Below are 15,747 nucleotides of genomic sequence, written 5' to 3'. Positions count from 1 at the left end.
CAAGGCTATGTGATGGTAATTTAACACATACTCTCAGAACCTAGCACCATGCTTTTCATTTAGCTGGCAATCATTTGTGGGAGGAATTAAACAAAAGCACTAGAAACTGCTGTCACCATGCTGAGGATACTTGTTTCAGCATGCCAAGAAACAGGTTTGAAAGGGACTATTTACTCTGCTGAAAACCAGGAATACCCTCCCAGCCCACACAACCCGCTGGTGTACTGCGGTCCACAGGCCATCCTTCGTACATAAACTGTGTTTGACCTGGAATCCTCCTTTTACTTCATTCAACTAACTTAGGGTCTCAAGAATAGCACTCAATCTCCAGGTATGGAAATTTTAAATTACTGGTATCATGCCTAACTGACATGTGCAGATGAAAAGTAGAGGAGCAGGCGATGGCGCGATGGCAGTGTGAGCTGCTCCTTTTCTTCTCCTTTTAGTTACAACTAACTGTTCATGGACTTCCGTGGTGGCTCAGACAGTAGGCTGCCTGCAATGCAGGGGCCCTGGGTCCGATCGCGAGTCAGTCATAACTGAACAAAAGTTTCTCTGGACACTACACCGCAACATGCAAAAGACTTCTACCGAAAAGAACGCAGGTGGGGAGACCTTAGCAGGACCCCGGTCCCCAGAGTTGTGAGCCTGCTTCACCCTACCTGCTGGGGAGGGGCCGGGGAGCGCGTCCGTGGGGAGCCACACAGGGTGGGGGGGACAGGAACCAGTTTGGAGGCCGAAGAGGCTTCCTCTGCCAGTGACTACGGCCGCCTCCCTGGAGGTCTTAAAGTGGCTGCCTGGCTGGGCAGAGCGGGAGAAACCCGTTTCTCGGCAGCAGCACTAATTCCTCAGGAGCCACTAGTGGGAGTGGGCTGGGGAGACGAGAACAAAGGGCACCGAAGCATCTCACTCCCTGCTGTCTGCCTCGGGTTTCAGCCGGAGGTCTGTGCACGGCCCTCTGCGGGGCTTGCCGCAGTGGAGGGTCCCCGCCTGCTGTGGACAGCCACAGGGGCTAAGCCCACACGTGCCCCACCCTGCCGCCTGCTTTTTCTAGGCTGACTTTTTTAACAGGCTCTGCCCAGCATGGCCCTAGAACCAGCTCAGGTAGAGAAACCAAAAATTGAGCTATGCCGCCACCTTGTGGAGAACAAAAGAAAGGCTTCTAACAGTCAGTGTTGAACTGGAACATCTAACAACTAGTAAGAAGTGTGCTACTTCAAACTCGGTGGCAGAGGCACATTTTACCAAACGGAAAAATCACGGTGACATGGTATCCCAAAGAGAAAAACTAATAATTCTTCAGCAACTGAATCCACAGGCACAGAATACTGTGATCTGATAAAAATTAGCAACAGCTGTGATGAAGGTACAAGGACGCTTAGGCAGTCATTTACCAAATATAGATGTTATTTACCAAATATATTGAATTTTCAAAATGAACCAAATTCGTCAGCTGAAGAATTCAATGAATGAGATCAAGAATATGTAGAAAGCTTAGGGAGTCAGGCAGATGAAATCTGGGAGAGAATTAGCAACTTGATTCTTAAAAAGTGAAGAAAACCTAAGAGAATTCGCATACGTGATGAGATGAGAAAAACAAATGTGAGTGAGAATAATGGTCTATCCAAAGGAGCAGAAAGGGAGAGGGGAGCAGCAGAGAGTGTGTATTTAAAGAAATAGCCGAGACTTTCCCAAGCCAGGGAGGAAACGACCTAAAAGCCCAATAGGACACCCCATTATCTCAATGCCAAAAGACCTCCAATTACATCAAAAGTCATTAAAAAAAATAATAATAAAGGCAACAGTGGGGAGAAAAAGTAACTTACAAATGAATGCTTGCAAGGCTATCAGTGGATTTCCCAGCAGAAATTCTACAGGCCAGGACAAAGTGGAATGACATATTCAAACTGTGGAAGATAAATATGGCCGGCCAAGAATACTTTATCCAGCCAAGCTGACCTTCAGTTATGAAGGAGAAATAAAAGCTTTCCCAAACACACAAAACCTGCTTTACAGGAAATGCTAAAAGGAGTTCTTAAGTTGAAATAAAATGATGCTAACTAGTGACACAGAAACAAATGAAAGTACACATAAAAAGAGGCAAACTGTGACATCAAAAGTATAAAAGGGGAGGTGTAAAAAGGGTTGAACCATTACAGGAGAATGAAAACAAGATGCTATCAACATGAAAAGGACTATTTTACTTATGAGGTGTATTATGAAAGCTACAACGTAAGAGGTGAGTGAAAAACCTGGCTTGAAACTCAACATACAAAAAACTAAGATCATGGCATCTGGTCCCATCACTTTATGGCAAATAGAAGGGGAAAAGTGGAAGCAGTAACAATTTTTATCTTCTTGGGCTCCAAAACCATTGCAGATGGTGACTGTAGCCATGAAATTGAGATGCCTGCTCCTTGGAAGAAAAGTTATGACAAACCTAGACAGCATATTAAAAAGAGACATCGCTTTGCCAACAAAGGTCCTCATAGTCAAAGCACGGTTTGTCCAGTAGTCATGTGTGGATGTGAGAGTTGGACCATGAAGAAGGCTGAGCGCCGAAGAACTGATGCTTTCAAACTTGGAGAAGACTCTTGAGAGTTCCTTAGACAGCAAGGATATCAAAATAGTCCATTCTAAAAGAAATCACCCTGAATATTCATTGGAAAGACATGCTGAAGCCCCAATACTTTGGCCACCTGATGTGAAGCGCTAACTCTGGAAAAGACCCTGATGCTGGGGAAGATTGAAGGCAAAAGGGGAAGGGGGTGGCAGAGGATGAGATGGTTAGACAACATCACTGGACGCAATGGACGTGAGTTTGAGCAAACTCCGGGAGATGGTTGAGGACAGAGGCGGCTGGTGTGCTGCAACCCATGGGGTCACAGAGAGTTGGGACAGGACTTGGTGACTCAACAACTACCAACACCACAAAGCAAAATAACAGAGGCGAGAAACAAAGAAAAAATGAGGAGTAGACTGAGCAAGCCACTAAGGAAAACTACCACTTTACAAAGGTAGAAACAGGAAAAAGATAAAAAAAACAAGGCAAGTGACAAGATAGCAATAGTGTGTCCTTATCAATAGTCACTCCAAATGCATTGTTACTTATAGGTAGAAGCAAAAAAAAAAAATTATAGAAATGAACCCATTTACAAAACAAACAGACTCACAGACTGGAAAACAAATTTATGGTTACCAAAGGGGAGGGATAAATTGGGAGTTTGGGACTGACATACACACTTCTATATTTAAAATAGATAACCAACAAAGACCTACTGTGTATAGCACAGGGAAATCTGGTCAATACTCTGTGATAATCTAAATGGGAAAAGAATCTGAAAAACAACAGATACATGTATATGCAGAACTGAACCACTTTGCAGGACACCTGGAACTAGCACGACATCCTTAAACAACTACACTCCAATATAAAACCTAAATTTTAAACAGGGGGCTGAACCAGGAAGAAACAGACAATATGAGCAGGCCAATAATAACCTCACAGAGAAAACCAGAGGACAAGATGGCTACACTGAAGAATTCTACCGAAGAATCATCATCATCAACCCTTCTCAAACTCTTAGACCAGCATTAACCTGAAACCAAAGCCAGATAAGGACACAAGAAAGGAAAAGGACAGGTCAGGATCCCTGATGAATACAGGAGTAGAAAATCTCAATAATCAGCAAACTGCATTCAAGAACCCTTAAGAATTGTATACCATGACCAAGTGGCATTTATGCCTCATATGTAAGAATGGTTCAACATACATAAATCAATAAATTTAATACACATTAATAAAAGATAAAAATCACATGATCATCTCAGTAGATGCAGAAAAGCTGTTTGACAAAAGACAACATCCTTTCATGATAAAAAACCCTAGCAGACTGGATGCAGAAGGAACATACCTAAACATAATGAAGATCATGAATAACAAACAGTTAAGATACTTTCACTGGAGAAAGAAAGCTTTTCTTCTAAGATCAGGAATAAGACAACGATGTCTACTCTCATTATTCTTATTCAATATAGTATTGGAAGCCCTGGCTAGAATAATTAGGTAAGACAAAGAAATCTATCTGAATATAATGAAAATACTACCTTGAAAAGATACCTAACCCACATGTTCATTGCAGCATTATTTACAATAGCAAGACAAGAGTCCACCAACCAATGAATGGACAAAGAAAACATGTTATATATAATCACGATGAAATACTATTCAACTATTAACAAGGAATAAAATCCTGCCATTTGAGACAACATGGATAAACCTTGAGCACATTTTGTTAAGTAAGTTAGACAAGTTCTGTCTGATGTAACTTATATACCCATCTGAATGCAGTGTTCCAAAGAATAGCAAGGAGAAATAAGAAAGCCTTCCTAAGTAAACATTGCATAGAAAGAGAGGAAAATAATAGAATGGGAAAGACTAGAGATCTCTTTGAGAAAATTAGAGATACCAAGGGAACATTTCATGCAAAGATGGGCACAATAAAGGACAGAAACTGTATGGACCTCACAGAAGCAGAAGTTATTAAGAAGAGGTGGCAAGAATACACAGAAGAACTATACAAAAAAGATCTTAATGACCCAGATAACCACGATGGTGTGACCACTTACCTAGAACCAGACAACCTGGAGTGCTAAGTGGGCCTTAGGAAGCATCACTATGAACAAACCTAGTGGAGGTGATGGAATTCCAGCTGAGCTATTTCAAATCCTAAAAGATGGTGTTGTGAAAACGCTGCACTCAATATGCTAGCAAATCTGGAAAACTCAGCAGTGGCCACAGGACTGGAAAATGTAGGTTTTCATACCAGTCCCAAAGAAAGGCAATGCCAAAGAATGCTCAAACTACCGCACAATTGCACTCATCTCACACGCTAGCAAAGTAATGTTCAAAATTCTCCAAGCTAGGCTTCAACAGTACTTGAACCAGGAACTTCCAGATGTTCAAGCTGGATTTAGAAAAGGCAGAGGAACCAGAGGTCAAACTGCCAACATCTGCTGGATCATAGAAAAAGCAAGAGAATTCCAGAAAAACATCTAATTCTGCTTCATTGACTATGGTAAAGCCTTTGACAACAAACTGTGGAAAATTCTTAAAGAGATAGGAATACCAGACCACCTGACCTGCCCCCTGAGAAATCTGAGTGCAGGTCAAGAAGCAATCGTTAGAACCGGACATGGAACAATGGGCTGGTTCCAAATTGGGAAAGGGGTACGTCAAGGCTGTATATTGTCACTCTGCTAATTTAACCCTATACAGAGTACATCATGCAAAATGCCAGGATGGATGAAGCACAAGCTGGAATCAAGACTGCTAGGAGAAATATCAACCTCAGATATGCAGGTGACACCACCCTTATGGCAGAAAATGAAGAGTAACTAAAGAACCTCTTGATGAGAGTAAAAGAGGAGAGTGGAAAAGCTGGCTTAAAACTCAACAATAAAAAACTAAGATCATGGCATCTGGTCCCATCACTTCATAGCAAATAGATGGGGAAACAATGGAAACAGTGAGAGACTTTATTTTCTTGGGCTCCCAAATCACTGCAGATGGTGACTGCAGCCATGAAATTAAAAGATGCTTGCTCCTTGGAAGAAAAGCTATGACTAACCTAGACAGTATATTAAAAAGCAGAGACATTACTTTGCTGACAAAGGTCTGTAATAGTCAAAGCTATGGTTTTCCAGTAGTCATGTGTGGATGTGAGAGTTGGACCATAAGGAAAGCTGAGCACCGAAGAATTGATACTTTTGAACTGTGGTGTTGGAGAAAACTCTTGAGGGTCCCCTGGACTGAAAGGAGATCAAACCAGTCAATCCTAAAGGAAATCAGTCCTGAATACTCACTGGAAGGACTGATGCTAATGCTCCAATACTTTGGCTACCTGATGCAAAGAACTGACTCACTAGAAAACACTCTGATGCTGGGGAAGATTGAAGGCAGGAGGAGAAAGGGACGACAGAGGATGAGATGGTTGGATGGCATCATCGACTCAATGGACATGAGTTTGAGCAACGTCCAGGAGTTGGTGAAGGACAAGGAAGCCTGGTGTCCTGCAGTCCACGGGGCTGCAAAGAGTCAAACGTGACTGAGTGACTGAATCCAAACTTGTAAAACTCAAGCGTGTTATGGTGGTTACTTGGGCATGGGAGGTGGGAGGACCTGACAGATGTTAAGTTTACTACATGCAACAAGTATACATAAGCCCTAGAGATATAATGCACAGTACAATGAATATAGACAACAGTACTGTACTCAAAGGAGCTTCCCAGGTGGCTCAGTGGTAAAGAGTTTACCTGCCAGGGTGGAGAGGGAGGTGGGAGGGGAGATCGGGATGGGGAATACGTGTAAATCTATGGCTGATTCATATCAATGTATGACAAAACCCACTGGAAAAAAAAAAAAAAAGTAAAGGAGAAATTGAAAAAAAAAAAGAGTTTACCTGCCAATGCAGGGGACGCAGGAGACGTAAGTTCAATCCCTGGGTCAGGAAGATCCCCTGGAGAAGGAAATGGCAGCCCATTCCAGTATTCTTGTCCGGGAAATCCCATGAACAGAGGAGTCTGGTGGGCTACAGTTCATAGGGACGTAAAGAGTCGGACACGACTGAGCGCGCAGCACACACACACTGTATCATAAATGTCAAACTTGCTAAGAGACTAGAACTTGATTATTCCAACTAGTAAAAAGAAATAATTATGAAATGTGATACAGGTGCTAATTATTACTACGTCCATGTGTGCTCAGTTGTGTCTGGTTCTTTGCAGCCCCATGGACTGCAGCCCGCCAGGCTCCTCTATCCATGGAATTTTCCAGGCAAGAATACTGGAGTGGGTTGCCATTTCCTTCTAAAGGGAAATCTTCCCCACCCAGGGATGGATCCCGTCTCTTGCATCTCCTGCATTGGCAGGCAGATTCTTTTATCACTGCGCCACCTTGGAAGCCCAATTATTATTACAATGGCAATCATTACAATACATAAATGATCTAATTATACATTATAAGATGTTTTATATCTTAAATTTACACAATGTTACATGTCAAATGTATTTCAATGAAAAATGAAAAGTAGATTTTTGCAATTGTAAAAAAAAAAGCACTAGATAATATAAAAATAATTTGCCACAAACTGACAAATTCAATGAATTTCCTTGACAACCATATGTGCTAAAGCACTTCAGTCATGTCTGACTCTGTGTGACCCTGTGGACCGCAGCCTGCCAGGCTCCTCTATCCATGGGGTTCTCCAGCAAGAATACTGGAGTGGGTTGCCATGTCCTCCTCCAGGCGATCTTTCCCACCCAGGAATCGAACCCAGGTCTCCTGCACCGTAGGCAGGTTGTCTCCCACTCGTGCCACCTGGGAAGCCCAGAGTATCCATGTATTAACTATGCTCTTTTAGACATTTCAACAAAAAACATGGTTTTGGGACAAAATCAGAAATGGTACTATGGAACATCATGATGAAACAGCCATCCTAGCAGGACGGTGGCCATGGAAGTCGGAATCCGCTAAGGAGTGTGTAACAACTCACCTGTCGAATCAACTAGCCCTGAAAATGGATGGCGCTGGAGCGTCGGGCCCATACCCGGCCATCGCCGGCAGTCGGAGAGGCGTGAGAGAACCACTTGTAAAAGAATGAAACTAGAACACTTTCTAACACCATACACAAAAATAAACTCAAAATGGATTAAAGATCTAAATGTAAGACCAGAAACTATAAAACTCCTAGAGGAGAACATAGGCAAAACACTCTCCAACATAAATCACAGCAAGATCCTCTGTGACCCACCTCCCAGAATATTGGAAATAAAAGCAAAACTAAACAAATGGGACCTAATGAAACTTAAAAGCTTTTGCACAACAAAGAAAACTATAAGTAAGGTGAAAAGACAGCCCTCAGATTGGGAGAAAATAATAGCAAATGAAGAAACAGACAAAGGATTAATCTCAAAAATATACAAGCAACTCCTGCAGCTCAATTCCAGAAAAATAAATGACCCAATCAAAAAATGGGCCAAAGAACTAAACAGACATTTCTCCAAAGAAGACATACAGATGGCTAACAAACACATGAAAAGATGCTCAACATCACTCATTATTAGAGAAATGCAAATCAAAACCACAATGAGGTACCATTACATGCCAGTCAGGATGGCTGCTATCCAAAATTCTACAAGCAATAAATGCTGGAGAAGGTGTGGAGAAAAGGGAACCCTCTTACACTGTTGGTGGGAATGCAAACTAGTACAGCCACTATGGAAAACAGTGTGGAGATTTCTTAAAAAACTGGAAATAGAACTGCCATATGACCCAGCAATCCCACTTCTGGGCATACACACTGAGGAAACCAGATCTGAAAGAGACACGTGCACCCCAATGTTCATCACAGCACTGTTTATAATAGCCAGGACATGGAAGCAACCTAGATGCCCATCAGCAGACGAATGGATAAGGAAGCTGTGGTACATATACACCATGGAATATTACTCAGCCATTAAAAAGAATTCATTTGAATCAGTTCTAATGAGATGGATGAAACTGGAGCCTATTATACAGAGTGAAGTAAGCCAGAAAGATAAAGAACATTACAGCATACTAACACATATATATGGAATTTAGAAAGAGGGTAGCGATAACCCTATATGCAAAACAGAAAAAGAGACACAGAAGTACAGATCCGACTTTTGAACTCTGTGGGAGCAGGTGAGGGTGGGATGTTTTGAAAGAACAGCATGTATATTATCTATGGTGAAACAGATCACCAGCCCAGGTGGGATGCATGAGACAAGTGCTCGGGTCTGGTGCACTGGGAAGACCCAGAGGAACAGGGTGGAGAGGGAGGTGGGAGGGGGGATTGGGATGGGGAATACGTGTAACTCTATGGCTGATTCATATCAATGTATGACAAAACCCACTGAAATGTTGTGAAGTAATTAGCCTCCAATTAATAAAAAAAAAAAAAGAAACAGGCATCCTTAGCTGAGTGAACATACATTTTTTGTCTTTTTGGAGGCTGATTTTTTTTTAATAAAATTTTTTTACCAAATCTCAAGTTTGTGTACACGACACACAGTGAGGCCAACCAACACCCAAACTAGTTAGAGTCTGGAACAGAGAAAAGTTTATTACAGATTCACACAAGGAGATGGGTGCCTTATGCCCTAAGAACCCCAAAGTTCCTGGAAGCTTTCAGCAAGCCCCTTTATTCAGCAAGCCCCTTTCAAAGCAAAAGGTGAGGGAGGGGCCTGGCTAGTTGCTGCAAACTTCCTGGTGTCCGATCCTTTGCTCTTGAAGTCTGGTCATGGTCAGGTAACGATGTTCCTGTAAATCTCTATCAGATGAATGTTATTCTCTGTCCTGACCAGAAAGGGCAAAGTCCCAAGGCACAACTTTGACCCACCAAGGTCCCATCCTGCCTAAGAGGAGGCAGATCTCAGCTGGCAGCTCCTTCAGGGCCAGGTTCCCACATCCTGCCCAGCTGTGGTCCCTGAGTTCACCCAACCCACACTGGCCCAGTCTCCTCAGGCTGCCCAAATGGGGACACCAGGTCTCACGGATCTGCAACCCAGGCAGACGGCCACTGCTAGAAGGTCACAGAGACAGGCTTGGGGGAGAGGTTCACTGCTCCTCAAGGTCTGGGCCACGGCTAGTGGAGGCCCTTAGCGAGAGCTCTGGAGTTCTGCAGGACGTAGTCCCCAGTCTGTTCCCTGGGCCTCCAGCTCACCTGGTGGCCCAAGGCTGGGTGCGCTGGAGGGCCTCTAGGAGAAGGCCTGGATCTGCCTCTTCACTCACTCTCCACCTGATGACCACCACACCACCCACCCTCGGCTAAATCGGTTCCCTAGTGGTCCCCCACCAACAGTTACTTGCGAGCAGGGCCCACTGCGGCGCTGACCAAGAGCTGAGCAGGACACCGGCAGCCGCTCACCAACAGCCGGCTGCCCGTGGGCGTGGCCCAGCGAGGCACCGGAGCGACAGCTCGTGGGCGTGGCCCAGTGAGGCGCCGGAGCGACGGCTCGTGGGCGTGGCCCAGTGAGGCGCCGGAGCGACGGCTCGTGGGCGTGGCCCAGTGAGGCGCCGGAGCGACGGCTGAGCAAGGCCTGTCCCCCAGTAACAGGGGGCAGAATAAAGCGCACAGCAATGGCTACCTGCTAAGGACTCTGCTCATCTTGCTCTGTTACAAAATGATAGTTTATCTGTTTTTTAAAAATTTGTTTAATTTTAATTGAAGGATAACTGCTTTACAATACTGTGTTGGTTTCTGCCATCCATCAACATGAATCAGACATAGGTCTACATATGTCCCCTTTCTCTTGAAACTCCTTCCCACCCCATATATATTTTTTTTTTATTAATAGTGAAGGTGTGATATTATTCCCAACAAAAAGCAGATCCAAAGGTTAGGGGAAAAGACAAAATCCACTATTTGTAAGCAAGGTCATGTATTTGTTTCGAGAATGCTTCTGAGTACCTCTCTCAATAGATGCTACTCTATTTCTTAACTATTTTTAATTTTTTAAAATGTCACACTGCTTAGTCTTTTGAAATACCTTTTTTTTTTTTGCCTCACTACGCCGTTTGCGATCTTAGTTCCCCAATCAGGGATTGAACCGAGGTCTCTAACTGTGGAAACGCTAGAATTCCCATGAAATAGATCTTAACAGGAAGCTTTTACTAGGATATGGGAATGTGGGGTAGTAGAATTTGTCTGAAGTAAGAGTATGTTGAATCCAGTAAGTCTCTGAAAGGGAAATGCATCAGTAATTGAGGTTTTGCTTAAACAGTTCTAAATAGTTAGGAAGAACAGCTGTAGTTAATTGGGTGCTCAGTCTCTGATACCCTGTAAAGGTATTATTTGTCATTTACAGGTGGAGGAGGAGACTGAAGGCAAAAGGGAAGGGGACGGCAGAGGATGGTTAGATGGCATCACTGGCTCAATGGACATGAATTTGAGCAAATTCCAGGATAGTGGAGGACAGAGGAGCCTGGAGTGCTGCAGTTCATGGGGTAGCAAAGAGTTGGACACAACTTAGCAACTGAACATCATCAAACTAAAAATCTTCTGCACAGAAAGTGAAACCATCAACAAAATGAAAAGGCAACCTACTGAATGGGAAAATATACTTGCAAATCATGTGTCTGGTAAAGAGTTAATTTCCAAAACATACTAAAAATTCACACAACTCAGTAACAAAAAAGCCCCCAAACAACTGAATTTTAAAAACGGGCAGATCTGAATAGAGGTTTTTTCCAAAGAAGACATACAGATGGCCAAACAGGTACTGGAAAAGGTGCTCGCCATCACTAATCATCAGGGAAACAAAAAACCACAACTCACACCTGTTAGGAATGTCTATCATTAACAAGTGTTAATAAATGTTGGTGAAGATGTGGAGAAATGGGAACCCTGATGTACTGTTGGTGGCAATGTAAACTGGTGCAGGCACTATGGAAAAAGAGTATGGAGTTTCCTCCAGAAATTAAAATTAGTATAAGATCCAGAAATTCTACTTCTGGGTTTTTACTTGAAGACAATGAAAAACAGTAACTTGAAAAGATACCTGCATCCCCATGTTCTCTGCAGCATTATTTACAACATCCAATGCGTCAATGGATAAAGAAAATGTGATGTAACACTATTCGGCTTAAAAAAGAATAAACTCTTGCCATTTGAGACAACATAAATGGACCGTGAGAGCAGTATGCTTAATGACATGTCTGACAGAGAAAGACAAATACCATATGATCTCATTATATGTGTAATCTTAAAAAAACAAACACAAAAAAACCCAAAACAAGCTCACAGATACAGAAAACAGGTGGTTGACAGGTGAGGACTGGGGGGAGGGGAGTGAGAGAAATTGGTGAAGGGGAGTCAAAAACTACAAATTTCCAATTATAAAATAAGTCAGTCATGGGGATGTAAGGTACAGCATGGTGACTACAGTTAATAATGTATCACATATTTAAAAGTTGCTTATAGAGTAGACCTTATCACAAGAAAAAAAACTGTTGTCTATATATAGTGATAGATGTTAACTAGACTTAGGATGGTCACTTCCCAATATAAACAAGTATCTATCATGCTGTATACCTTAAACAAACGTCAATTACACCTGAACTTAAAAAATTCTAGAGAAAACCTCTCAGTATGAATTCAACACCAGTTTTCTTTAGCTTCAAAGGACACAAACAGCAGGGCAGCACCTAGCGAGACAGCAGCTACATCAAGAGGTTTATAACATCACAAGTGCATTTTCAAGGCTTTTACACCGAACCAGGAGGTCCTTTAAAATTAAAAAAAAAAATGAAGTTGAAGTGGAAAGTTCCCCTATATTCCTAATATATCTTTTATGCTTTGGGAAGGAAAAAAGAAAAAAAAAAGGACAAAATTTACTCATAACCCCCAAACCCATCCCTCTCTGCAAACAGAAGCAGGAAGCACTGAATTTAGGTTTCCAGATTTCAAATCTAGGTTCCGTCTCGCGGTAACGCGGGATCTCGGGATACCAGGACTACATTTTAATTTTACCATTACAAAATGGAGATAATAGTACTAACCTCTTACACTGGGTGAGGCTTAACTGAATCTTTGTAGAGTGTGGCCCAGTGCCTGGGATATAGGCGTTCAAATGCGTCTGCTATTGCAACGCTGCAGATTTCCCATTTTCTCCTATATTTTATCGGAGATGCTGTTCTAGGCACCCGGACCTCCCGGCTAAACCCGTTGCTGCCCTCCAGCGGGTCGCTGCCCGCCAAGGGTGGGGATTGGGGAGTGGGCTGACAACGTCATTAAATGACTGCTTAAGAAGTGTCATACGGGCTACAGTAGGTGGGAGGGACGCCTATTTCCCTAGGTAACTTTTCCGTAAAAGTATGCTTACTGTTCACAAACCCTGAGAGGTTAACCCATACCAAAGGAGTTAGCATTCACAGCCGCCTAACAACTTTTTGAACCCGCGAACTACTTACAGGTTTGCGCACGCGTTTTCAGCGGGAAGTCGCGGTTTGATCTATCCCCGCCTCTTCCGGCCCCGCCTCTTCCGGAAATCCCGGGAGCCGATTGGTTCGCGTGACCGGTATAAGAAGCTGCGCGCAGGCGCGCGGCTCTCTTTCCTCCGCTGCCGCTAAGGTGCTCGGTTCTTCCGAGGAAGCTAAGGCCGTTTTGGGGTGAGGCCCTCACTTCATCCGGCGACTAGCACCGCGCCCGGCAGCCCCCACCTAGCACTCGCCTGCACCATGGCCTCCGTCTCGGAGCTCGCTTGCATCTACTCTGCCCTCATTCTGCACGACGATGAAGTGACGGTCACGGTGAGTGCGGGCCTGGGCCGGCGGCGTGGCGGCCTGTGTGGGCGGCCGGTTCCCCACCCTCGCAGGCGTCCGGGGCAGGCCCTTCCGGTGGGAGCGGCGGCCATCGACACCGGGCGGAGGGGCGGACTGGCGGGACGGGCACCCATCGGATGGGCCCGTGTGCGGACTGTTGCGGCGTCGGCCACGTGCCCGCCCTGGAGTGAGTGAGTTTCACTTACAGCGGAGCGCTCCGACTTTGAAAACTTTTTTCTTATTTAGAGAAACGTGTGCAACCTGTGGGTGGTCTCATGCGCAGTTATAACGTGTCCCAGGACACTATATCTACTTGGGTGTGATTTCCTTGGCTCTCTGAGGAGGTCTTGTGGGGCATGGCTGTGTGGTGTGGAGGGGAACACTGCGCTCTGCTCCACCTCTGGCCTTGCCTCACAGCTTAAAATAGCAGTGTAACTTGGGCAGGTCCCAGCTGTGAAATGGCAGCGATGAACTCGAGGCCTTGCAAAGTACCTGGCACACGGGAGCAGAAGCATTTCTTCAGAGTGGAAGAAACGGTCGTCTTAGATTAGTATACATACGGTGCCAATAGAGGACTCGGATTGGTAAACGGTACTTTTGTACCCAGGTTATCAGTGATTTGCTTTGAATTTGCAGTATTTTGGAGACATTTACGAAAGTGCTCTCTGATGGGGTACCCGTTTTGTTTGTTTTAGGAGGATAAGATCAATGCCCTCATTAAAGCAGCCGGTGTAAATGTTGAGCCTTTCTGGCCAGGTTTGTTTGCAAAGGTAAGGTGATGGTGAAAATGTGATTTGGAGAAGCAAGCTTTGGAAGACCTACTGATTTATTCAATCAGGTGCTCCTGATAACCTCCAAAAGTGCTGGAAGGCCCTATGTTTCACTGGACTTGTCCAAATAGAAGGGGTATTTCCTCATATTTCTATCTCTAGGAGCTAATTCTGGTTTTGCTCTGGTGTCTTTCTCTCATGGTCTCATACCCTGCTTTCTCTTATGTTCTAAAATCATGAGGAAAATATATTACCAGTTCATTCTTTCATTATAAAAGGGTCATCCAAGATATACTATCCATGCTGTTCCAAGTAAATCCTGCGAGCATGGTGGTGACATTTTATTGATTGCTTATTCTGTATTGGAATATAAAAGACCTAGGAATTTAGCAGTGGCCACCTTCCACGGTGTAGGTTACTTAATCTCTGGCAAGTGAAACTAATAGCCTTTAACTATTCACCTCCTGTTCTTCAATCTTGAGATTGGAAGCACTGTGCCTATATCTCTGTTAGTGAATTCCTTTGGGAAAATTACATAGAATTACATAACAGTCTGAAAAAATTGAATTCACTGTTAAGAGGAGACATGAACTGTGGAAAAAAATCCTAGTTTGAGTGTTTAAGGTATCTTGAAATTTCTACTTGTAAGTTAAGCCAGCATTTTGGTGCTATAATAGGAGGCCAGAACTAAGCATTTACCTGAATATGCACATGTGTTGCAGGCTTTGGCCAATGTCAACATCGGGAGCCTCATCTGCAACGTGGGGGCTGGTGGACCTGCCCCGGCAGCTGGTGCTGCACCAGCAGGAGGTCCTGCCCCAGCCACCGCTGCTGCCCCAGGTAGGAAGCTTGGTATTGGAGGGAGGAGTGTGGAGATTAAAGGTACTAGGGGCAGAATTCTTCATTTGCTAAGAGTAGATGTGTAGAAATCTTAAAAACATGAGGCATCATTTGATGAGGGAAAGCTAGGATATTTTTGACTATGAGTTGTAGGGCCTGGAGCTCTTTGGAGTTTTAGTGAGGTAACTGACTGTTTTTTGCTTTGTTTTTAGCTGAGGAGAAGAAAGTAGAAGCAAAGAAAGAAGAATCTGAAGAGTCTGATGATGACATGGGCTTTGGTCTTTTTGACTAAACCTCTTTAGTAACACATTCAATAAAAAGCTGAGCTGTTTGCCGCTGTTGGTCTTAACTGATAGTTCTGAGGGGGTGTTGTGTGAAAATGAACTTTGGCTTTCAGTGTTTCTGAACAGGACAGGAGCTGGGTGCAGCGTTGAGAACTGCATGGGGAGGCTAGAGGAGAAAAGTTCAGAGCAGACACCTTGTCCAGATGACTCACATGACTTCATGATTACAGGATTTGTTCTTTAGACCTGAGTAAGAGTCACTGTTAGGCATGGGGGTGTGTGATCCAGATCTCAGATTTTTGAAAGATGAAGTAGCTCTGTGGGGAGGAGTGACTGAACAATGGTATGAAGGATAAATTGGTTCATTTTTCAAAATGCCAGGGCCACCCTAGAACTTGGATTCGTATAAAATGTATATTCAGAGCATCTGTTAGGTGCTAGGCACTTGGGACATCTGTGCATTTGGTAGGGACATGAGGTTGTGGAGTTGCAGGACTACAAGTCTCAA

The 15,747-nt window shown here is 43.9% G+C and overlaps 1 protein-coding gene across 1 annotated transcript; it reads left to right on the top strand.

The window, feature by feature from the left end:
* Nucleotides 1-13,120: 13,120 nt before the first annotated feature.
* Nucleotides 13,121-15,304, top strand: RPLP1 (ribosomal protein lateral stalk subunit P1). The gene is made up of 4 exons (XM_043919793.1): nt 13,121-13,333; nt 14,041-14,115; nt 14,838-14,955; nt 15,168-15,304. Exons 1-4 carry the CDS (start codon nt 13,262-13,264, stop codon nt 15,245-15,247), a joined length of 345 nt encoding a protein of 114 aa, XP_043775728.1. The 5' UTR covers nt 13,121-13,261; the 3' UTR covers nt 15,248-15,304.
* The last annotated feature ends 443 nt before the right edge of the window (nt 15,305-15,747 follow it).

Source organism: Cervus elaphus, chromosome 12, assembly GCF_910594005.1.
Source record: "Cervus elaphus chromosome 12, mCerEla1.1, whole genome shotgun sequence".
Lineage (NCBI taxonomy): Eukaryota > Metazoa > Chordata > Mammalia > Artiodactyla > Cervidae > Cervus > Cervus elaphus.
The sequence above is the reverse complement of the archived record's forward strand: the minus strand, read 5'-3'. Positions and strand labels throughout refer to the sequence as shown.

Excerpts from the sequence above, each read along its gene's own strand:
- RPLP1 (XM_043919793.1), top strand. The coding sequence starts at position 13,262 with ATGGCCTCCGTCTCGGAGCTCGCTTGCATCTACTCTGCCCTCATTCTG. Across the intron at positions 13,334-14,040 it reads ACGATGAAGTGACGGTCACG|GAGGATAAGATCAATGCCCT; the intron begins GTGAGTGCGGGC and ends TGTTTGTTTTAG. Across the intron at positions 14,116-14,837 it reads GGCCAGGTTTGTTTGCAAAG|GCTTTGGCCAATGTCAACAT; the intron begins GTAAGGTGATGG and ends CATGTGTTGCAG.